At 37.5% G+C, this 25,482-nt stretch overlaps 1 protein-coding gene across 7 annotated transcripts in view; it reads left to right on the top strand.

Annotated features, from left to right (window-relative positions):
* Positions 1-25,482, top strand: part of CACNA2D3 (calcium voltage-gated channel auxiliary subunit alpha2delta 3) — a 396,747-nt gene that overhangs the window by 180,858 nt on the left and 190,407 nt on the right. For all 7 annotated transcript variants that reach the window (XR_014854750.1, XM_085072721.1, XM_085072724.1 and 4 more), the window contains 4 exons: positions 653-815; positions 17,662-17,793; positions 19,152-19,212; positions 19,302-19,452. Coding sequence is in view for 6 of the 7 variants with exons in the window: in XM_085072721.1 (XP_084928847.1) it covers positions 653-815; positions 17,662-17,793; positions 19,152-19,212; positions 19,302-19,452 (507 nt within the window). In the remaining variant the exon portion in view is untranslated. The remainder of the gene's footprint in view (positions 1-652; positions 816-17,661; positions 17,794-19,151; positions 19,213-19,301; positions 19,453-25,482) is intronic.

The following is a 25,482-nucleotide window of genomic DNA, read 5'->3' as shown; positions in this document are numbered from 1 at the left end:
CCAAATAGTCTTCAGGAATCTTTAACAGGCAGACAGTAATTTCTTGTTCAGAGTAAGTCACTGCTAAGTTTATATCTCCATCTAAAAGTATGCATAATTTACAAGACCAACTATAATGTGCATTTCTAAAATTCAGTATAAAGTAAATAATTTTAGGCAATGTCAGTCAGTACACATTGAGTAAGCATCTACAGCTGTAGTTAATACTCCTGTGAAGTAAAAACACTATTAGTTTGTCAAGGCCCAAGTTCAGCACTGATAGAAGTTCTTGATCTGGTGGAAATAAGCTAAACAGAGAGATCATAATTAAGTAATCATCCAGAAAAATATTTAAATCTAGAAAGCTTTGTGTTAAAAATAGTGCATATATTGTTTATGATTAGAGCTTTTCTTGGACTGCCCTTAATATTTTAGGGGCATCCAGAGAACAGAAGCAACATGGGGTTTTTCAAGATGTATTGATACATCTGTTTTCATAAATGCACCTGTACTAGGAGTACAGAGGGGATCTGAGAGAGGATAAAACCCTCTTGTCCTGCTCATCTAGCTAGACATGTTAATCACTGGATTGATAGATGAGTTAAACCATTCAAACCTCATGTCCTGATGCTGAATGTGTATTCTGAGTAGAGAATGTGGGTTTCTGTTGCAGTATGAATACTTCAATGCTGTGCTCATCAATGAACGAGATGAAGAAGGAAACTACCTGGAGCTGGGGAAGGAGTTCATTCTGGTGCCAAATGACCACTTCAATAACTTGCCTGTGAACATCAGTCTGAGTGATGTCCAAGTACCAACCAATATGTACAATAAGGGTAAGAAAAGAGCTGCTTTATTTCATCACTCCACTGCCCAAACAAAAGCACATCCTTGCTTAAAAAATGAAGTTGTTGATTAACTGTGTATTATCTGTGTTTTCCAGTTGGCAAAGACACTGAATTTCTGTGGAAGAATGTTTTAAGTATGACAGTTCTGTAATATCTTTTGTTCTGTGGCAGTTTAGCACTTCAGTGAGGTTCATGATTTGCATGTTAGGCTTGCAGGAGTTCTGCCATGGAGTATGGCAGAATATGTTTCTTCTAATGAATTATTTTCCAGAATTTTCAGATCATTTGAACAGAGCTTACATTGCCACTTACCAGTTGTATTCTATCTTTGCTGACATCTAGGATTGTCTGTCAAAGATACAGGATAGGTAGAGGAGAATGCTTTATTAGATTTATGCTTTCAAACTTTTGGGAATATTTTTAGCTGTATATGTTCTATTCTTGCTCTATACACACCTGCTGTGAGTTTTAAGGTAATATTTAGAAGCAATAATTTCTATTCCCCTATTTCCCCTAGGAGCTGGATAGCCCATAGCACTAGAAAACAGCAACATCAGTTATTAGAAGTGATGAACTTAGGTCTAAAAATTGGGAATGCAGGCTAAACTCAGATATACTTTTTCCTCATTTTCCTTTTGCCACTTCCCTTTAATCAGACAGCATAAACTTGTACTTTTGCATTGCTTATGCAGCACCTATTTATTTTTCTCAAGCCAGTAATAAAAGAAAAATTAGGAACAAAAGCACCAAAGTTTCCTAACAATGTATATTTGTCATTGGTCGGTAGAAATCTGCCTAATCTGATTATCTGCTTCCTCTTCTGTGTTTTAACTATACTAAAAGACATCTAAAAGGACAGTAAATGCTTTCCTCTTAATATATTCCAGACTAGCAATTTTGGTAATTCATGGAAGGATATTGTGTAATCACAAATGGAAGGCGAATTAATTCAGCTAAGTTGCTCTGGTAAGAGAAGCAGTGGATGTGACAGCTTCTTTTCAAAGTTAGGATCCTGACTTGAGAATCCTGAGAAGCCAAAGCTCCTACAATAAAGTCTTAAACTAGGGATGAAAGAAATAAAGCTTCCTAGAGAGTACTTGAAAGGTTGTGAAATGATTAAAGCAGGATATTTTGAAAAGACTTGGAAAATGCTTAAAGCTTCTAAAGATACCAAACCACTTCTTTTGTGCAAGTGCTAATATTTATTTAATCAAGCCTGTCTATAAATTAATTCATTCCAGAATTGCTAAGGAGAAAGAAGAAAAGGTTTGTGAAGGAATATAGAGGTCAGGCAACTGTGCTTTTCTGGAGAAGGGAATGATCCTGAGTAGTTAGTGAGAGCAGTGCAACTAAAGAACCTTCAGGTATCTATGTGCTACTGCTCAGTGTAGAATCCACTTTATATTCTGATTATTTGCAGTTAAAGGCCAAAGTCAAGGGGCTTGCTACATCTTAGTTTGGCCTCTCAACCAGGGATTTTCTATAGACAGGGGGAGGATAGAGCTCTGTGATGATTCCTGTTTCTACTTTGTCTAATTCAGACCATCCAAAATTGTCCCTTTATGCAGCTGCAGAAAAAAAGCAATTTTTAATCGTTTAAATGTATTCCAACTGCAAAAATCTGGTTTGTCGCTGGAATTTTCCTTGCACATGGACATAATAATCTTTGTTTGGAGCCTGTCAATGTCTGGAAATGTTGTTCTTGCCAAGAAGAGAACTATATACTTAAATTTTTGTTGCCCAGCTCTGTAACGCAGAGGGGTGATAACAAGTTAATTAAATCCTAACCTGAGGGTACAGGCAGTAGATATTGATAGGTTTACAACCAAGTGTCTGCACAATACCATTTCACTATAAAGGGCCTGCTGTTCATTTCAGGGTTATGTTTTATTTTATTGAATTACTAGGGAGAACCACAGCCCAAATTCACAGTTGAAAACAGAAAAGTGTGATCACTGAATAGTTAAAAACAGGACTCTTGAGTCAACATAGGAAAAAATGAACCCTATTTGTAAGCTAATTCTAAACTTTTCCCTCAATTTTGTTTTTTGTTTTTTTATTTGTTCAGCTATTGATAATTTGCAGTGGGTTCAGGGAAGAGTCACAGAACTCATCAAAGAATCGACAAATGTGCCATGGACTGAGACCACAGGAGCTCAGTTCATTTAGCTTATTCAAGAGATGATTAAAGGTTTAATTAGTTGTTCTGTAGTTAATTACTAATACCAGGCTCTATAATCTGGTTGCCAAAGATGGTGAAAATCCAATGGCTGAAATCAGGTTCTGTTTTTTTGCAAATTGCACAACTGTGGGCTCAGTTAAGCTTTGGGAAAAGCTTTGGCCTGATGAACTTCTATGGCCACAGTGATTCTGCCCAGCTGTGGAGTCACTGAAGTTCTCAGTGCCTAACTGGGCTCTAAATGAGATTGGCTTAAAAACTTTGGCTGTTAAACATATTGCTATTCTTTATATATCTTTGGGCTCATTAAGCCTCTTCATGGAAAAGCTTAAAAATATTGATGGTAACAACAGGATTAAATAATTCCCATTATTTAAGTAAGATGTTCTGTGATAACCATACTTGTCCATCCCCAAATTTGGAAATTATCAACTGTGTACAGATTTCTGACAGAAAACAGGAAAAAGGTTCTTAGTGAATTAGTCATATACAAATATTCATAAATGAAAAAAGAAGAGAAGAAGTAAGGTAGGTTTTTCATGTTGGAAGGAAAGTTTAATTTTTGTACAGAACCAATCTGAACCCAGTTTGGGCAGTGCAGTACCAAGGCAGAAGTTAGGTGTATATAAGGCACCATCTTGCTCAAATGCTGTGCTCTTTTATTAAAAAAAACATACATGGGTTATATAGAGGCACAAAGCAAATTCTCATAGCTCTTATTTTTTATGTCTTCCTAGTAATTTATAATGTAAATGATGTGGGACATGCTGCTTGCAGATATACTTCCATAGCTACACATTCCTGAGACACTCAGATGTAACTTTCCACATATCAATCAGGATATTTGAAACAGCTATTGTGGAATAGATTAGTAATAATGAAAAATTATTAACAATGTAAAGTTTACATGGTTTCAACATTTGATTTATTGCTTTCTGAGATGCCAGTAGTATATTTAGAAGAATCTAGGAATGTGACATATAATTAAGAAGTGGCAGTTGGAATGTTGTCTAGGCTTTCTGGCAACCATCTATGGGCAGCATGGCAGTAAGATTGCCACTGGGGAGAGTAGGATTCTGTAATGGATTTATGTAAACCAGGAGATGATAAAAGAACACTCAAAACTGATTTTGCAGATGTTGACAGCATATAAAAGCAAAAGAAAAATAGAGTAGCATTTTACCTTTTGTTAGTGTGAGAATATAGGTAACCAAGATCCTACATTCTTTGTCCAAAGTATGTGCTGTATCTGAGATGAAGAACCTACTCCAGTATTTTGGGTTTTTTTCCCTAAATCTGTCACCTCATATTTACCCCTACTTGTGGACAGCAATGACATAGTTTGTGCTATTGAGTTTTCACTCAGCAGTTTTTCCATGGAAGAAGCCTGCGAACACTTGGATAAATGTGGTTTTCAGAGGAATGTGGCTGAAAACCAAAGCCAGGGTTTGCTCAGTGTGTCTTGGTGACACATGCTCAGACAGCTCTCAGTTATGGCACCTGCTGGAAAGGGAAGCAGAGCATCATACAATAGCAGAGGTGACACAGCAGGGTCTCATCCACTGATGGGAGCTTTGCACAAAGTCTAGGAAACAAATGAGAAAATTCCTTGTCTCAATATTAACAGCTCCTGGATTTGAGCTTTTGCAGTTAGTCTTTGTTGATGTGGCAAGGTAGACTTTACATTTGTAGGTTTTAGAAAAGGGAACAGCCCAGGTGCTCTTCTTTTCAATGATTCAAAAACATCAGGATACAAGCAATTCTTGCCTCTCAAACTGTCTTTCTCAGTGTTATGGTTTCTTCACAGTAAAAAATTTAGAACTAAGGAGAGACTTCGGTGCCTGAGAACCTTTTCATGTATGAAATTATTATTTATTTCTAAACCCCTTATGTTTCACAAAATCTTTGCTGTAGCTCTGCCTCCATATTTGGTCTAAGATTGAGATTTGGACTATAATATTACACACCCAAAGACAACCTTCCTAAATGTTCTTGAAAAATAAAAATGCCTTCTAGAATAAGCCAAGTTTTCCTTTCCTTCTTGGCTATTTTGACAGAAGTGGGCTAAGGGTGACCATATGTGAATCTATCTAGCAACCCTGGGCAGTATCTCTGAGATGTGGTGGAGGAGGTAGACCTGTGCCAATAGAGGTAGATTGGAGAAAGGATAATTTCTTTGTTTGGATCAGATCAGATGCAGCTTGAGAGGTATGTTCGGTTTTGCCTTAAAAAAAAAAAAAGAAAAAAGAAAGGACTAAGTAAAATAATTTATCTTGGCAATAGAAGGGAAGTAGGCTTATGTAAGTTGATTTAAAGTAATGGGAGGTTTTTCCTTTGTTGTCATTTCTAGTTTACTGAATATATAATCTTGTTTTACTTGCTGAGTTTTATAATGGAGAAATATTTCCTAGAGGATAAACCTTCATCCCATTAACACAGCTGACAATGCAATTAAGTGCATTCTACAGCTTTGCCAGACTGAGTTGTCCCCTGAAATTTTTTACACTGCTTAAAAGTCATTGAGCAAAGATCCCAAACTTAACTGCTAGATAAAACCCCCACGTTTTTAAATTTTAAATACTCTTAGTCATCTTAAGTGAATTTTTGTTTTCATCACTAGTGAATGTCTGAGGAAAAGACATATGCATATAGACATATATGAAAGTATTACATATTTATATTTATATGTGTGTGTACATATATATATTTATATCTCCTGTGTGGTGGAGAGTGGTGCAGTCTGTTCTCACACTAAAGGATGTTGACATATATATGAGTCACTGAAAGATTGCAGGAAATATTATGGACACGAGATATTTTTGTGACCACAGTTCTGCAACTAAGTTGTCATGTCCTGCAACAGAAGAAATTTAATTTAAGCTGTAGCACAAGGTTAGTGTCTCTACTTTCCCCTCCATGCAGAGATAGACCACAGCTCTGCACTGCCTTCAGTTTGTACAGCACACAGCAGATCACTGCTGAGAGCCAGGATTATATTGTAACCAGTATTTTAGAGCTTGCCTGCTTTCCCATGGTTTGTTCCCCGTGAGATTCCATTGTACAGCCCCAGGCAGAGTTTCTCACTTGAAGGTCTGTGGCTATTGAAGTGTTCAGAGCTGGCTCAGCAGTCTGGTCTCTCCAGCACAGCCCGAGTGCCACTGTCACACACACAGTCACATTCTCACAGTCCTGAAATTCAACACGTGCTGAACTACTGTGCTCTGTGAGTGGAGACTGCAGCCTGGCTTTCAGACTTCTGTGGAACTGACATCTGCATCTTTTTGGTTGGGCTTTCTGTCCTTTCCTCCTAGTGAAGCCCTGGGATGAATGTCACAAAAACCCTTAAATGCCAGGCAGAGGTGCACACACTGCAGCCCCATGCTGGTACAAATGAGTAGATTTGTTCCAAACAGGCGTAATTTTGGAAATTTTTCTTTCTGGGTTTATTTACAATGATGTTTGCTCAAATTAGTTTGAACATGGAAATATCTTCTCCTGCCATGGAACTTTGTGAAAGGAATTCATTACTGTCTTTGAAGTGCCCAAGGTGAAATGTTGATTGGGGTGTAGAAAAGTGGGATGCAGTGGGCAATGCACAAAAGGACTACATAAATTTGTCTATGTGCAGTTATATCTACAATAATAACTATCCTCCATACATGGCTTTCTGAGTGCCTTCCTGCTGTCCCATATGTTGCTCAGGAGTTTCCCACTGAAATACCAATGTCTGGGCAGGTGCAGAGGGTTATTCATGAGCATTTGCCATTTTCTTTAATTATCATTTTTTAGAAACTTGATGTTGATAATTGCCTCACCTAAGAGGTATTAGACTCTGCTTCAGGGAGAATGTGTGCTCTCTGCAGGGAGAAGAAAATGTGTTAGAATCAATTAACAAATCTCACAATGATATGCTGAAATAAAGCATAACATTTCCCCTAAAGCATTTGGTCTGAGAAGTTACTCTCCAGCTTTCATTATAATGGAGAGTGGGGCTTATAGTAATGAAAAATGTTTCAATTTTTCCGTTATATGAATACATTCTAATATCAGGAAGTCACAGGAACTTTTAGCACAGTACTTATATTGATTTCTTTTTAATGTTGACATGACTTATACTGAATACATTTCTCAGCCTCTACCTGCAACTTTTTCTGACATTTCATCGTGTCTCCCACTGCAAAGGAGTGAATTTTCACATCCTTTCTTACATCTAGCAAGTTATATTTCATATTGCTGCCATGTGATTTGGAATTATATTTTGAGTTCACAGTCATCTTTTTGTGAATTTTATAATTAAGTCTTCATTTTCTACTATAAAGTGTTTGAGAGGAAAGCAACTGAACAATATGGTTTAAATATAATCATAATTGACTTCAAAAACCTCTCCTTAATAACAGTTCCCTCTTTCCTACCCCAGACATTAGGCTGTGATTTGTGCATTCTTGCCTGTTGCTGTTTTGGAACTTGGGAGGACTTTTCTGATCAGATTGGCTGGCCTTTGGCAAATACCTATCAGAAGCCCAGTGGTTGGTTAGTTTATAAAATCTCTGCTATCATAAACTGCCAGGTGCCACAGTAAATTGCTTTTACGTTTTTACATCATCAGGCCTGGTTCTCTGGTAAGTTAGGAAATACATGTATGTTACAGGAAAGATCTATTTTTAAGGCAGCTGGAGAGCAATTTGTGCATGGTCAGGTGAAAAATAATTTTCTCTAAATCCTTTCTTTGACTGACTTTTTCCTTTAAAAAAAAAGGAAAAATCAGAAAGAAAACTATTCCACTGGATTACAGATTGTCAGGTGTCTATCCAGGTATATTTAGATAATGAAATAGTAGCCTTAGTGCAAAATGTTGCTTTTTACTGACAGAGCAGACAGAATCAAGACAGAAAATAAAATTCGATGATCAATTATACAATCTGAAGTTAATGTGTTTTGAAAAATAAAAGCAATAATATAAATTTTATACTCAGAGAAGTTCAGTCTTAACTGTCTTCCATCTGTTCTTCTCATCCTGATCCTGTGATAGAGCTGCTGTTCTGGTGTTTTTGAAGTACAGGAAGCAATTTTATCAGTGCTTTCCATAACTGCACAGTTTTTCAGTGATGGATGCTGAGCTCCATGAATATTTTCAAGCATTTCTGTCAACAGGAGATATGGTTTATGTCAACTCAACTAACAAACATAAGGCACACAATATGTTGCTGAGAGTCTCAAACTGTGTAAATCAAGCTGTAAAAATCCATGGTTTTAAAAACTGGTTCTTGATTGTAAAGTACAATTTAAAGTTCAATAATAGGTGAGAAGATAAAGTCTTCATTAATAATAGTCTAAATTCATTTTTTCTTAAGTTAATACCACACTAAGTCCATGTCAGTGGATCTGAAATACTTTCAAAAATTAACAATCTTTTTGAGTCTGCAACCACAAACACTCTGAGTAAATATGGATTTATAAAAAAGTTATTAAAAAGCATCTTACACCTCTTAAGGTATATTTGGACTTCACTCATTTCAAAGACAAGACAGCTATAACTATTTTCCTATGGATTTAAATTCAATTCTAATTATTGCTCTCATTTTCACAATTTGATTCCTTTCCATGGGGTTTTTCCACAAGGTTGCAATACTGTTTTGCAGGAAGAGGCTTTATCTCTTTGTCTCACAGCTTTGCTCATGGCACAATTCTTTGCAGCACATGTCCACTGCCTTTTGTGCCTCTCTGTCTCTGTCATCTATCATTTCACTGGCTGTTGAAAGTAGAGATTTTATCATGTGACTTAAACCTTTGTTTAAAAGCTTTCCACTATGATTATTGTTATTACTGCTGTGGAAGGTTGACAATCAATTATTTGTGTGCTCTTTTATTGTTTTGTGGATTGCAGATTGTGGAGTAGTTTGGGTTGAAAGGGACCTTGAAAGGTCATCTGCTCTAATTCCCCTGCAATGGGCAGAGACATCTTCACCAGGATCATGGTGCTCAGAGCCTGACCTGGAGTGATTCCAGGGAGGGGACATCATCCAGCTCTGGGTATCCTGTTCCTGTGCCTCACCAACTTCACTGTAAAAAACATCTTCCTTATAGCTAGTCTGAACCTACCATCTTTTGGTTTAAAACCTTTATCTCTTGTTCTATGGCAAGGTATTTTCTTGCAATTGTTTCCATCCTTCCTCTCTTTCTGCCTTTATAATCACCAATACTTTTAGAAATTATTTGTAAACAATGTGAATGGAATACAGCTTGAAATAATTCTGAACTCAATGTCTTTAGTACAAAAACCATCAGATCTAGCCTGTGTGTTTCTGCTTACTATATTTACTTCTTGAATGCTGAAAACATTGCAAAAGGAGATCTTGGACTTAAACTTCACAAATATTCTTTAAGTTTTGCTTGAACAGTTTAGAGACTGGTAAAGAATATTACCTGTGTCAAATGGCATTTCCATTGCATGATGCTCACTGCATGTTAAAAGATGAGTTTATACTCTACAAGTCAATAAATGCAGACTCTAATCAAAAGTTTTGCTTGCATAGGAAAAAAAATCTGCTGCATGTAATAGAGCCTTCTCTAAAAGATATTGAAATGTGATGAACCACAACCATTTTTTGATTAAGTAAGGTTTTTCAATTTGATACTTAAAAAGAGCTATGAATATCATTCAGTCATACTTTCCTATCAATGCTTTCCAACTGGCTGCCAAAATTGAGATTACCTATTTTCTAGAATATTAGAACCAAAAAAAATCATTTCTCAAGTGATGCCAAAAGATTATAATCTGCAGCTAGCACATATGCAAAACTATTTTCCTGTAAGGTGTGAAATTAAGAAATAAAATCTTGTCTGTCACTGTCGTATGTGATTTTATGGACTTTGCTTCTGAAAATTCAACATCCTGGAGTTGTTATTTAAATAACTCATGGTCACATACTCTCCTGGACCACTATATTTATATTTGGAAACCCTTCCCCTGGATTGTTTGTCCTCCCATTTTATGAACTCCAGGGCTTCCTAACACTGGGCATGGTTTAATTCAAAAGGATCTTTCTTAGTCTAACTGATTTAGTCAAGGTTGCAGAGAACGTCCTCTCTTCCCATATTTCTTTGTTTTAACTCTTGTTGCCTGTTGGACAAAGATGCACAGACTTCTCTGCTTCTTCCATCTGGTTTTGCTTAAATTCTGCCTCAAATCTGATTCCCAGAGTTTACTCAGGCTGTTGCTTTGTTCTTGAACAGGGCTTTAGCTTCACAGATTTTTTTTTTTTTTCCCCTCTCAAGCCTCTGTCTTTAACAGCAAGCCTTTTGGAAATGTTGGCATCTCCACTCAAGATGTGGACTGTGCTTTATCTTCCCCGTGTTCTAGTCTGTCTCTGGCTGTGGATCTAATCTGTGTGTTTCTAATACATCCTCATCACCATGGCAACGAGATGGCAGATACAGGCTGCATGGAAACGTGAAGTATTTCCTCTAGAAAGCTCCACTCTCTCCCACTCATTCAGCAGCTGTTGCTTGGTTACTCAGAGCTGGGCTTTGCCTTTTGACAAATTGAGCCAGGGAATGTCTGTTACTGAACAAATATACGTGTGTTATCTCAGCTACAATATGAAGAGGCTTTTTGACCTGATGCACCTCTGTCAGTCATGATGTCACTCCTACTTATTTGTTGCTTTTAAGGACAAGAAATTGACAATAATCCTCAGTTTCTGAAAACCTTTAGGAGTGAATATGCAGTAATTGAATGGTTGTCTGGCAAAGTAAAATCTGTAACTTTTCTTTACTAGGTAGGGGAGAAGATGAACATTTTACAAAGAATAATAGCAGTTTTCTAAAGATACATATATATTTTTTCTACTGTTTTAGGATACTGTAATAATTTGTTTATCCATGCTGCTAACAGCCAGACCCTTTGATTTTTCTTGGGTATGTATTGTGTGAAGAGGAGAAAAGGCAATTTGCTCTTCTGGTTAAGCATTAGTATGCTTGGCGAGAACATAAACTGTTTCAAAATATTGTTTGGCTAAAAACTTACAAAGACATTTTTACACTATACTTTGTTTATTTAGGTGTCCTGCAGCTTTTATTTGGCACATTCCTGAAGAAGCAAATAGTGTTTAAGAATACATAACAGATTCTGGAATGTACTCATCCCGAGATACATTTGTACATCTGCTCAGTGTTTTTAAAACTATCTTCAGAGGGTTTAGAACCAGCTGAACATTTTCATATCTTGTATGCATAAAACTTCCATTTTACTCAAATTGTGCAAGTGGTCTTTTGTGCAAGGAAGTGCTACACAAGGATTATGAAAGCACTAGAGAAGTAAGAGCCTGTTGATTTGGGAGGATAAGAGATGATGACTTGCCATGGTAGTAGATAAGTGTGCTCTTATATCCAATACTTGCACATTCACACGGTGTTGATGCTCCCAGGAATGGGGCAGGAGAGGTTTCATTTATTATAGCCCAGTACAACTGTGATGCATTTTACCTGCTAAAACACTTCTCTCTAAAGGTTCTCATGCCTTCATTTGCTGCATGCAAGAAGCACGATGAGTTGAGAAACACAGGATGACTTTAGAATCTCCTTCAAAGCATTATTTGTTGGCCCCAATTGCACTGTGTGTCTGAATGTCTGTGCAATAGGAATTAGACATTGATTGTGAAGTTCTAGTTAACGGGTTTGCATGGCCTTGTGTTTCAAATGGCTTTTGTTAAGATTGGTGGACAGATCTGTCCCTGAGAAATTTCTGTAAAGGTGTCTTATATTTCCAAGGCTGTGCCTTGCCTATGTCATACATCACTTTGACAACAGCTCTGATAAAATTGTCCCTTTTGGTATGTTGTGCATTAAATATTTTACAGCACAGTTGGCTTGTTTTAGCAGCAGTCACATTTGCTTTCTTTTCCCCTAATTTGCAGTGTGTTGCACAGGCTTCCTCTATTGCTTGTTGTGACACTTTTCCTGCTCTGCCACTTGCCAGTGGTTTGAATTTCCTGGCTGCTGATAGTTTCTCTTCCATCAGACTGTGCAGAAATTTCTCCTTGCCACGTGTCACAACTGGCTCCTTTTATTTGCAGTATTCATGACTAATTTTGCTTCTGTGATGAAAATGTAGTGGATATAAGGCCTCTGCTAAATTTGTGTAATTCCTATGTTCTCAGAATTTTTTTTCTCTTTTCCACTTGGAAAACCATTTATATTGGTGGTTTTTCATGTTCACCCTTTCTCTCTGTCACACCCTGGCATCTTAGAGTTCTGTGGTGTGGTATTTTTTGCTATTATTTCGTGTTTCACAGTCCTCAATTTGTATCACGCAAAAGTGTGTAAATGAGTATGTTTACTGAAAATACAGAAAAATCTTGCTATCTGCAGTAACATGAATTAATTTATCTGTCAGGATTACTGGGTTTTGACTTTAGCTCTCCTCAGCTCAAGGCAGTTGCTGGGCAGGCAATCCCATCTGTTTAGAGCGTGTTAGAGTTAGGTCTAACTGCCCCAAATGCCTGGATCCTGGGACAGCAGCTCTGTTAAAGCAACATCTTTCTAGTTCTTTCTGGGATACCCTTGACTTGTGCTCTGAGTTTCTCCTTTAATTTAAAACCAAAGATAATGTTCTGTGTTCATAGATGGCCTATATGTTGTTTCCAGAGCTTTGCTCTAACCTGCCCACTGCTCAGCCCACATGCTGTTTGCTTTTTGTTGATGCATCTCAGAAATTAAGCAAGGTCCAGCCAGGCCAGTACCAAATGGGTGAAGTGTGCTCAAATCTTCACAGATTTGCTGCAGGACATTTCTATAACCTATGTGATGGCAAGCCCTTGGGAGACAGACATGAATCTCTGTCCCAGAATGCTGTTAGTGAGGAGTTTGCAGCTGTAATTCTGGCTTTCAAATGAACTAAAGTTGAATCTCAGTCCATCTTGTTCATCCAAAAAAAAAAAAAAAATACAAAAAACCCCCCAAAAACCAACAAAACCAAAAAAACCTCCAAAACCAAAAAAACCCAAACCAAAGAAGAACACTCGCCCTCCCACCATAAAATAATCCAAAGCATCGCACAAATGCACTCATGAAACTCAGCATAAACACATCTGGCCATACTCCTGTTCTTCTGCTGCCACTTCAAAGCAGAAGGGTAGAGTTATTAGGGAAATGTTGGAAGATGAAGGCACTAATGCCTGCTACTCTGCCTTTATACAGTCACGTCCGTGAAGCCTTTACCATCCCATATCCTGGCAAGGGGGGAATGTGATTCCTGACATTGGTGAACAGTTCCCAGCACATGAAGCAAAATGGACAAACACCTTCTTTTATGTCTACAGATGGCCAGATGCTTTGATCTGTGAGCTGATGCATCCACATTACCCTGGAGTCAGAGAGAGGGGAAGAGAGAGAAAAAAGTGAAGGCAGTTGCCAAAACTGGCATCCAGCCCCAGCTCTTGAATATGCTGGACCACCCTGAAAAGCATTCATATTAGTGTTGAGTAGTGTAATTATTGGCTTGTTGGTATATGTCCCAGCAAAGTATGTGATTGTTATTCTTTAAAATATGACCAGACTAAATATGTTGTCAGTGTCATAAAAACTAAGCTAATATTGTTGCTATCTCTGAGCCAGGAGAGTGCTGGATTTTGCATTCCTTTTCCAGTGCCTGGGCCTTTGCTCAGACTGCTTCATTGTATGACAGAACTGCTCTGCAATTTAGGGCTGCCCTCGAGGTTGTGAGATACTACAGGAGGGAAGATCATTTTCAGTGCCAGCATCTTTGACAGCTTTCCAGGAAAAAATAGTGATTATATTGCAAAAGTAATAAATAGGGAGAAAAGACTAAGGATCATTAGTAACTCATCTTGATAATAAAGCAGAGTATGGCAAGAAGAAGTATTCCACACCTGATAGTTACTGAGCTCTTCAGCAGTTTTCCTTATTTTCTGTAAAACTTGCTGAAATAATTAAAATGCAAAGTGGGTTGTGTACATATTAGTTCGTTCCATAGACTTATCATACTCTAGATGCTTTTACAGATTCTCTGAATACAAAAAAAAGAAAGACCATTCCCTTTGTCTGTTGCACATCTTTCAGTCTGAGCACCTTCCTTGCCTTTGTTGAGACTTCAGACCTTTCTGGGTCAGCAGGATCCATGACAGCAACTTAATTGCTACATGCATCTGTGCTGTTCTTTGGCAATCTTGTTTCAGTTCCATGTCACTGTACCTATTTTCCTGTGGGTTGATTTTATATTAAATGTCAGTAGAAACAGGTAACATCTACACAAACAATGGTGGAGCAAAATCCCATATAATTGCAAGCCAGCTCATCTAAAAGGCAAGAGAAAGGGAATATTTTAATTCTATTTCATTGCCAGGAAGCAAAAGTAGAAGTGGTATTTCAAGAACTGTGGTGAAAACTATTTGCATTTATTATCTTTGAGCTTCATAACATCACATTAATAATTTTGCATTTTTATTAGGCTTTACATTTTTTTTTTTCTCTCTCACCAAATTTCTGAATATTCACAAGGATTAATCTACCACTATTGACATATATCTATCTTGGGGACGCAGATGACGTTCAGCAGTAATTGAAAAACTTAAGAATACTGTTTCTAAATGAAGTACTGGGGGAATTTGAATGATTTAGTGTAATTATTAAAATTGGAAATTGCCCAGAACAACAGGTTTAGCATACAGGTTATTAGATGATGAAAGTATAAAATTTTAATAAGGACACGTGGTCAGACAGTTGTATTTGGGATGGTGCATGTGGACAGAGAGGAACCCACATAGCAGCATTATAAAGCTTAGAACAAAGAGCTCCAGTTAGAAATCCTTCTGCCTTGCAGGTACAGTATCCAGTAAAGACCCATGATTTCCACATCTGCTGTTCTGTTCTGTGGCTCTATGTTTTCTCCACTCTACTTTTCCTAGTATTCCACGGTTTAAACTAATTGTAGCCCTATTTGCCTTTTTTGATTAAAGTGGTTGATGTGTAAAATGGAACTGGAAATATTTTGGAAAGAGCAGCCAGCATAACAGACCTGCAGGATGTGGGAAGGTAGAGAATTGTCACCAGCTTTCATTTTGAAGGAACCCAGTGAGCACAGGTCACATTCTACTTGTGCCCTCTTACTTAAGATGCCTGCTTTATGCTCCTTTCAGCTAAAATAACCCAAAATCAACTATTACTTTCAGAGTCAATGAATTAATGTTTAGAGTAATCAGCATTTGGATGATTAGTGTTGTCAACCTAATGCAGAATATAGACTGCACCAGTCTTGCTCAGGGAAAATTTCCTGACTTTAATTCCATGGAGTTCTCTGATCTGTAATACAGATATAGAAACATCTTAAGTGGCTCTTCACAGATGGTCTAAAAAAAGTAACACAAAATATCCATTGATATTTTCGTATTATTTTTTAGAGTGATTTATATTTGTAATTTTTACACATAAATGTAATTTTTATATGTCCCTGGAAAGACTTCAAATTCAGTTCAGAACTTAAGAGGTGAATGACTAAAGTTGTTCCTTGACCTTATGGAACTGGAATGTATATAGAATTCAAAGAAAATTGTTATTGGTTGGTTGGAAGGCAGAGTGAGGGCTCTGCTTGTATGAGTGGTATTATGCAACAGATTCATTGGGGAAGGACATTAAAAATTAGGCTGTGAGGAATCCAGGACAGGAGACATCTGATAAAACTGTAAAATACTAAGATACAATGTGCAGCCTTGGAATGAGATCAAAATGTAAGTTGCTAAGAGCCACTGCAGTTTATTTTAAATATAAATTAATATGGAATTATTCTGTTTGGTTTGTTTGGCTTTTCACTAATCCTGATGACTGAAGGGCATATAAAGAGCTGATAGTCCTCCAGAGGTTTGAGGAATGGTTCTTTCTCTTTTCCTCTAAACTGACTTCTCTAGCAACACCAGGGAAAAGAACAAGAACAAAACCCAAACCCAATCCTCTGAACTTTGTTGCTCTTTTCAAAGATGAATCGAACTGATCACTTTATCTCAGTATTGTGATGTTGAGTTAACAGTGCCACTGCAATTTTTTTGCAATAGTGATTTAGATACTCCATGAGAAATTAAGTATAGGAGCAGGATCAGAATACCAATGGTTGAACTGCTACTGGGAAGTTGCAGTGAGCTGAGGAACAGAATTCTCATTTTAGTGCTTCACTCTCAGGTTATGTCTAAATGCTGAAGATTGGATTGATATTTTGGAGTGCTGAAATAGGAGCATAGTTTTACAGACTGATGATAGGTCTCAGTCTTGACACTTGATTTGTGATGTTTTGGTCACAGCTGGTTATTGGGTCACCACAGACTGGGAAACAGCTGGATATTGGGTTTTGACAGCTAGGCAGGACTGGAGCAGAGCCCTTGGACCAGTGACTTTGGTTTGGTTGATATGAGTCTGATTGGGCAGATTTTAAGTGTATATTTCATCTTCCAGAGAAACAAGTAACTACCCTCAACACATTTTAAAAGCAACATCTGTTTTGTTGACCTTGCTTTTTCAGCATTTCATCTCTACAAACCTAAATATTTAGGTGAAAGCAACATGCAAAGTTGTGTAGCTGAGACATTTTCCCTTTTCTGCTGTTTTTCTTGATGAATGCAAGGGAAGATAACAATTTGCCTTTTTTCCACTCCATTAAAATCACATTTGAAGCAGTCTTCTGAAATCAGTACAGTGACATTATTTTGCAAGCTAATGGGTGCCTTATTTCAAATGCTTGAGCAAATGTTACTGTGTATTCATGTATGCACACTTTTGCAAATTAAATAATACATCTGTGATTCTGGTTCTGTTTTTTCCTTTCTATTCTGCTGACTTCACATCAGATTGAAAGGGGAATATCCTGTATCTTAATTGTTTCTCATCTTTCAAAATTCACGGTTTGAAATCCAGTAACTTCATAAGACATGTTCATTGATTTCTCATTTCCCACTATTGAACCAAATCGGCAGCTCAAAAACATACTTGGGCAGCCTGGGGTTTTAGCAGTTGATAGATGGGGATGTCTTAAACAGAACAGTTTCAACGTCAAGGATTTGCTTTGTGGTTCTCTTCCTGTGGGAATAAAAACTAATTGAGTAATAGTTGTGGAATGTGGGTTCAATGTTTTCCAAATAACAACTAGTGGTATTTGTCATGAGATGTTGTGGTTTTATGCATATCATAATTCAAGTGTGAAATACAAGGTATTCCACTTTCTGTTCCAACATGAAAACTTTCAGACATAGTGAGAATGATCTTACCAAGTTTAATGTCTAAAAAAAAATAAAGTGTTGCCACGAGACATTCCATGCATTTAGGGAAGGTACATTGAGTAAATAATCTAAATTCAATTGACTTATTTATGTTCTCCAGAACAAGCAACAAAATCAGGACAGATGCTCTGAAGGGCAAATTTAACTTATATAAAAAATTGTGCCAGGTGTCTCTGCTCTATTTTAGCCATACTTCTGTTATTTAAGGGAATCATTGATTTCAGATCACTTATTTGACAAAGGAAACTTAAAACCTACAAGAGTTTTCAGTCAGTAGATTTTTGGGTAGTGAATAAGCTGAAGATGATGGAGTTCATGGGATTCTACTTAGAAAAAATCACCTTTCATTATGTGTGTGTTCTTTATTTTTTTCCAGATCCAGCCATTGTAAATGGAGTTTATTGGTCAGAATCTTTAAATAAGGTTTTTGTTGATAACTTTGATCGTGACCCTTCTCTCATCTGGCAGTACTTTGGAAGTGCAAAAGGATTTTTCAGGCAATATCCAGGTAAGAAGAACAGAAGTTCTTAAAATACAGTAAAGAATGCTATGGGTGCATTGAGTATTGTCACAAATTCTGACTGCCACAGACACTTGCAGTTTGGTTTTACTTCATCTAGTTTTCAGAGAGATTTCTAATCAACATTATGAAAATTTTGAGGTTTTTCTACAGAATTCCATTTGGAGGTGAAGCCCTCACAATAACTCATGGACTCATGAAAAATTCTATTCGGATAGACACACAAATGTGAAAAATAACTTCTAAACAGACTGTGAAGAAGGAGGGCAAAAGGATTAGACCCTTTGTATAGTACTGATCCTAAATAATGTGCTCTATCAATGCACACAGTAAGACCTCATTGTAATTTGTTATTCTCTTAAACGTCCACTTAACCTGGCATATTTACATTTATAGATTTAAAAACTTGTTTTAAAGTTTATTTTCACATCAGTTGTAATAAATGCAATCACACCGCTTGTATTATTTCTGTAGGAATAGGTTAAAACATATATTGCTGCCCATTAAATTTTATGTTTAATCCTACACCAATTTACCACATAATATTAAACTATAAATTTAAATAAACTGATTCTTGGATTCTGTAATTTTGTATCAGGTTCATAGTGGGTATTGCTCCTTTGGCTGATGTGTTAGCAACCCATGTTTTTCTAAGGCTTGAGTTTAAGCAAGTTTACTATAAGCTTGTATGTCTGAAAGTATCTGAAAGTAATGGCTGCTCCGTGTTAGTTTTAGATTATATTTCATTTCCCAAGCTCCATGATATTTCAAGGATTCATCCTTGTTTTTAAGGCTATTTCTTGTTTGTGCTAGAAAATGAGTACAAAAAGCAGAAAAAATTCCCCTGCCAACTTTTTTTTCTTGGGGATATTTCTGTCATATTTCTTCTGACCCACATCCAGGAGATATTACCTCTTCCTATTGAAGTGAGTGAAAATTCGGGTATGACCTCTGGGTGAAGCAGTCAGTGGAATGGGAGCTGCTGGGATCAGCCCTGGGTATGAAGTGCTCAAGGTCTGGAAGGGACTTGGCAAGATGTAATAAAACTTGCCAGCCCCAGACCAAGGATGACAGGAGGTTTGTGAAAATAGTGCACTGGACAGGGTAGGCCTGAAGAGGTTTTCACCTTACAGTAGTCTGAAAAGGAGTGAAGAAAAGAAAATAATTTCTGGTTGTCCTATTCCCTTAACTGTATTTCCCTCGAGTATTTCCTATGTTATAATGGCACTGCCTATTAAAGTATGAAACTCTATTAACTGCTACTTGGCCCCAATGTCATAGATATATTTTGAGCAGGTACTATGAAAATGTAATTTAATATTTTTATTTTCTTTTTTTTTTAACAGGAATTAAATGGGAACCTGATGAGAATGGAGTCATTGCATTTGACTGCAGAAACAGAAAGTGGTAGGCAACAGAGAACTACCAGCGTTTAAGAAATTTGAAAAGATAAAATGTTCAGTATTTAAAAGAAGTTGTTTTGTCTTTTGTCTCAGGTACATCCAGGCAGCAACTTCTCCAAAAGATGTGGTAATTTTAGTGGATGTCAGTGGCAGTATGAAAGGGCTTCGCTTGACTATTGCAAAGCAGACAGTTTCATCTATTTTGGATACCCTTGGAGATGATGACTTCTTCAATATAATTGCTGTGAGTGTCTCAGGATTTTTCTTCTTTTGTTATTTTTCTTCCATCATTTCTTGCTATTTGTCATGTTTTACTTCCCACCAGCCACTTGAAAAATGGTGTAGACAGGTGATGGATTGGATGACATCTGAACCCACTGGACAGACAATGTTTTTCAGTGCAAGGTTCTTCAAGTGTCAGAGATTTCATGTTTGTCTATGATTTGCAATTTGAAACCCCTTGCACAGGTAGTCTCCAGTCTGAGTTTGCTTGAACTTTCTTTCTTACCTTAACTTTTAGCTGTGGGGTGTGTCTGCCTTCTCCCCTGCCTTCCCCCTCCTCCCCCTCAGCTTCTGCCATACAGTGCCAATTGCAAAATGCTTAATAGGTAAGAATTAATAAATTCAGATTTTAGCTTTTGCTGAGGGTTGCATGGCATAACAAAATGCCAACCTAACTCCTCAATGTTCACCTTAGGGGGATCTGAAATGTGCAGGTTGTGTAGAGGGGTTGCTGGTGTTTACTAGCAGTGAGAAGTCACATCTCCAGTAGCTCCTCTTGTGTATGGTGGTGAATTTTCCCTGGTAGAGGTTCAAGTTTTAAAGCAATGACAAGAGGCTGATTTTACTATACTTAAGAGTAATGGGATTAATCTTGTGGGTAAGGATTCAACTTCAACAAGTCCAATACTGGCATCAGAACTGTGATTTGCAGGGGAGGAAAGGGAGGAGGAATTGGTTGCTATGTAAAATTTTCTTTGCTGATATTCTCTTGCTAATGCTTTATAAATAAAGGTTTTTTCCAGTGCGCGAATGTCTTCAACCTCTTGAATATAAGGAAGATTTTGGCCCTTTTTTTTTTTTTCTACAAAGGAAATGTCCTTTGTGTACTAAATGAAATGACCCCAGTGAGACCAGTGCAAATCATTGAGATTGTGTAGAGAATGAGGTATATGTGCAAGAAGTATATGTACACATACTGTATTTTTAACGGATTGCAAGCAGTTCAGACTATCTTTCATATTAATCTCCTTGCATGATAATTGCATAATTAGCAGAAACTCATGTTGTATAAAGATATAATTACATACTGTATCAAAAAAAGATTTACTGTCCTTAAAAAAATATGATTAACTGTAATCTAAATAACTTCTGTAAGTTGAAAGAGTGTTTCAACTAAGTAATTACTAAAATGTCTGACCAGCCATTTTTGGTGCATAATATCTGTTTATCAGTAGTTGTAACAGTTACTGTGAATTATGTAGGAAGAAAAAAGTTGGTTTTTAAGTGAAAGTTTTTTACTTTGGGAAAATCAAAAGGCTCATCTACAACAAAAAAATGTAAAAACATATGTGTGGGGCACCACAGCCACCTGAGCTCATTGTGGCTCCATTTGGGCACCTCAGTTTCTCCAGTTGGAGCTGATGCTGCTGTGAAATGGCTGTGAGGGCACAGGGCACTTTGTGACCTTCTCCCACAGTGCAGCCCTACTACTGTCAGCAATTCTGATTTTTGTTTTGTGTTTGTTTTTTTGGGTTTTTTTTGTGTTTTTCTTTTAGGATTTTTGTGTGCTTGTTTAAATAAGTAGAAATAGCAATGGAGAATGTGTTTTTCTGTTTACCAGCTCAGATCTCTAAATTCATTAGGATATTAATGTGCAAATATGAACCTGAAGGTGTTCATTGCATTGGAAGAGGTACCACAGGAATGTGGGGGAACAAGGAGAGCAGGACAGGAGTGGCAGTGAGGAGGTAAAGCTCTGTCCTGTTACCTTGAAGTTCTCCTGCAGGAAGAGTTTGTAGGGAGTTGGTTTGTACTAAGCCATGGAATCACAGACTATGCTGAGTTAGAAGGGATCCATGAGCATCATGGATTGCAGCTCCTGGCCCTGCACAGCACAGCTCCAAAATCCCATCCCGTGCCTGAGAGCATTGTCCAGAGGCTTCTTGAGCTCAGACAGGCTCAGTGCTGTGATCACTGCCCTGGGGAGTCTGTTCCAGTGCTCAGCCACCCTCCGGGTGAAAAACCTTTTCCTGATATTCAACCTAAACCTCCCCTGACTCAGCTTCCTCTTGCTGTCTTAAAAGGTTAAAAAAAAATTAAAATAACAATGTAAAGAAACAAAATTTTGTTTGCTTGAAAATATAGCAAACTAGCAAGAGAGACCTGTGCTGTGAAGGAGTGGAGCTTTCAGTGAGGAATGACCCAGATGGGCTGAGGCAGAGCCATGAGCTGCTTTCACAAGGTGGTGTGTTAAAGGCATAGCAAGGGCACACAGCAAAGCCATCACTGTCATCTACGTTACCTGCAGAAATTGCTTCCAAAGCATTGCTTTGACCAAGTGCCAGCAGAGCCACTGAAATTTGTCAGGACTGGAGAAGATGTTTCAGTGATCAAAACAAAAGACAAAGCCCACACAAGAGGCTGCTTGGTGTGAAAGCACTGGAAATCCCATACAGCTTTTATCTGTAGACAAATGTCTGAGTGAGATTGTATCTCACTCTCTGTAATTCAGGCCCAGCCTGCTGATGTGCCAGCAGGTTCATTTGCAGGTAAGATAGATGTCAGTCTAAGAAATCCCCTTTTAATGCAGATCTGTGCTCACACAAACCTCTGTCTCCAGAGCTGCCCAGCTGTGCTAAAACAGATCTGCTGTGCCCAGATGGTGGTGGAAACTGAACCCTCACCCAGCACAGGGCTGATCCGGGCTCAGGCCAGCTCTGAAAGGCCAGCCCAAATTGCTGCTCCATGAGGACTCCTGGGCATCTGGAAGTCTCAGACAAATGGTCAAATACCTCCCTCTCTGCCCAGACCAAAACTGGAGGTGGAATAAGAATGTTATTAGCGTGGGAAATCTGGACAAACAATGTCCTTATTAGATGAAACAAGGTTTTGAGCCTGAGTGACTGTGCCTGTCAGGATGGCTTTATTATCCACAGTGATTAATGGAACAAATACTTGTATGTATTTCTGCATGCATGTGTGAGTATATATATGTATACACACACATATATATATACACATATATATAGCAGAAAGCAGAATTCAGTGCAGGTCTTTTCAGAGACTAAACATAAAAGGATAATGTTAAGATCGTTTTAGCTTTCATGGGTAGGTTGTTGCAATATCCATCTGAAATTGATGGGCTAGATGATTGAATTGCAAAAAAAAAAAAAAATTGAAATTCAAGAACGATTTTGTGCTGCCTATGTTAAAATTTAAGGTCAGTTCACTGGCGCATGAACAGAGATATCTACAATAACAAGAGAAGAGGCATATTTTCCCAATTCACTTTGAAGTATAATTCCAAGTCAAGCATTAAATTAAGAATATTATCATAAAATGAGTACTAATTTTGTTGAATGCTGAAAATTTTAAAACGCTTTTGTAAAAACTCCACATTGAATTAGCAAAATATTAACCAAACCAAGAATGTGAAACCCATTTTACTGCTTTAGACACACCCTTTTAGCAAAATCGATTAGAAGAAAAGTATTTGTTAATTCAAAGCACAGTAGTATAACTCCCTTTATTAATATGTATAATTTTCCAATATAATAGTCTTTTTTTTTTTTTTTGATTCCTACAGAATAGAGCATGGATAAATTTACTTTTCAGCCTGCCTGAATAATCAGATTCTGTAGAGCTGATGTGTGAGCAGGTTGACAAAGAGAGGCACCCAAAATGAACATCCATATGAAGTCTGCAAGCAGTGTTTGTGTGTCACTTGTAGGGCATGGTAAACCATGGAAACACCAATTCCTTTGGCTCCTTTTCTGGATTGGCTTCTTAGGTTGGGCTGAATTGGATATCTGAGTGTGCTTAATATAGTGTGACATCTTTTATCTGTGTATTGTTGCACAACAAAATGTGAATTTAATTTATTTCTGTGGACTTTGCTCCAGGCAGCTTAAATATAACAAAGAATAAATATAGAAAATGCTAAGGAAAAGGTATACTACTTGTGTAGGTGTGCTAAAACCATATATATTTCATTTTCAGAATGTGAATAGTATCTTATTATAGAATGTAGGCCAGCAGCTCTAAATAACTATCTGGTTTCCCTTAGTTCACATTTTAGCCCACTTACATTTTTATGCCTGTTGTACAAAGAAATAGGCAGAGGGAAAAAATAGTGTGAACTAATAAAAGAGATAACCATAACTATGTAAATAAAATAAAAAATATCAATGTAATTACATGTTTAAATTACAAGAACAGACTGGGTTCTCAAAGTGCTCAGAAAGGAAGGTAATTATTTTTTGCCTCCCCACCCTCAGCAAAACACAGACTATTCCCAGATATTGTACAGGTATTTGCTGTCACAGCTATCACAAGCAAAGATGTCAAATGCCAGGGTATGGAGGAATGGGACTGTGTAACACTAGGAAATGTGAGAAAACAGTGTGATGCAAGAACTTGTGGAAAGGTAACTGCAGGCTTTGTTACACTGAGGTAAATTAACAAGGTACCTATACTGTGCATTGCTGGTGAAATCAGCAGTTGTTAGTCAGATCAGGAAGTTATTTCACTCAATATGAAATTTTAAATGCAGAGAAAAAAAACTGCAGGACTAAGTCCAAATTACTGAGGTGGTAGTCGGGAAGGGGAGGAGTGGAGAATTCCTTCAGTTTTCATGCTTTCAAGATTTGGGACAATTAAAAGAAAGGCATCCCCAATATCACTGTAAAACACACCATGACAAGGGCAAAGAAATCTAATATATGCTGTGAAGCACAAGTTAGGTGTTTTACTAGAAGGTGACAGATGTGCTAAGGATCTTATCAAGTGGATATGCAAGTTTAAGTAGCAAACACTGCTTGAATATCTTCACATGTTACATCAGAATTCCAGTTTTCGTGGACTTAGGCAGATGCTCTTTTGGGAATTCCATTAGGAATGGAAAAAATTCTATCCAGTGAATTTTTCCATGTCTTTATATTTGCAATTAAAAAAAAGTTGGAAAGTGTATGTGCTTGGTATGATATAAAGATAAGTATGTTCATGCAGTTTCTAATGACAGCTACAGAAATCAAACTAAGAACAAGTGTAACTGGAAAGTATCTAGATTAAAGAATGTACTGAGAAAAACCTGTGTATGAACAGGAAAAGGCTTGGGAGTAGGGGTGGGTGTACCAGAATCTGTTATAGATTTTCAGGTTTTTGGGTTTGTTTTTTTTTTTACAATAGAATGGAGGATGGTCTTGACTTTGGACCATAATAAGAGATGTGTAGATTTGGCATGATTATTTTGCAATGACTCTCAGGAGATAGATTGGAAAGCAGTGTGAGGAGAGAAACTGCAGGGAAAAGTACATCATTTATCAGATCAATAAACTGTTATGACTGAGATGCACACAGGACACTCTTGGTGACTCTAAAGTGTTCTAGAAGCCTTTGCCTTGTATTTTGTATTACCTTTGGAACAATAGATAAGTCCACATGCTCTCATATATTCAAATAACATTGGTGGCAATAAAACAATTAAGGAAGCATGCAAATCTGCTGCAGAAATTGTGTAAATATCTTTCAAGCATTTTTCCTTTTTTCTATATGACAAGTTACTATGTTGATGCTGCTATAGATCATCTGTATATTCAGCAATAGTAAGTTACTCAGGGTTTATATTCCCTTGTAGCTGAGGACTGAGTCTGGCACAGTGCCTCAAGAATAACTCCATGCAGTTCAAATTAAATACTCTTCCCTGTGCAAGAGTAATGATGTGGTGATGAATGTGGTGAGCAGTGCACAGCTCGGATGAATGGTGACAACAGGTGTCCAAGGGGCTCAGGTTGCAGGGCTCTGTGCTGCAGAGAGAGGAGTGGTGTAAAATTGAAGGGAGTAGAGCAAATTTGGAGCTACAGGCAGGGAGAGACTGTGAGAATTCACAGTGACACAGACCCCTGTGCAAGCAGCTTTGTGTAACAACTCATTCATTGTAAGGCTTTTTTTATTCCCCCTGAGGTGGAAGAAGAAGGAAGGAAATGCATGCATTAATCTAATGAAATGTTTTCCCTGGTTGTTTTTGTGTTTACGGTGGATGTGCTGATTCACT

The sequence above is a fragment of the Lichenostomus cassidix genome, chromosome 12 (genome assembly GCF_008360975.1).
Source record: "Lichenostomus cassidix isolate B80296 chromosome 12, HeHo_3.0, whole genome shotgun sequence".
Lineage (NCBI taxonomy): Eukaryota > Metazoa > Chordata > Aves > Passeriformes > Meliphagidae > Lichenostomus > Lichenostomus cassidix.
This window is presented reverse-complemented; position numbering and strand designations above follow the sequence as displayed.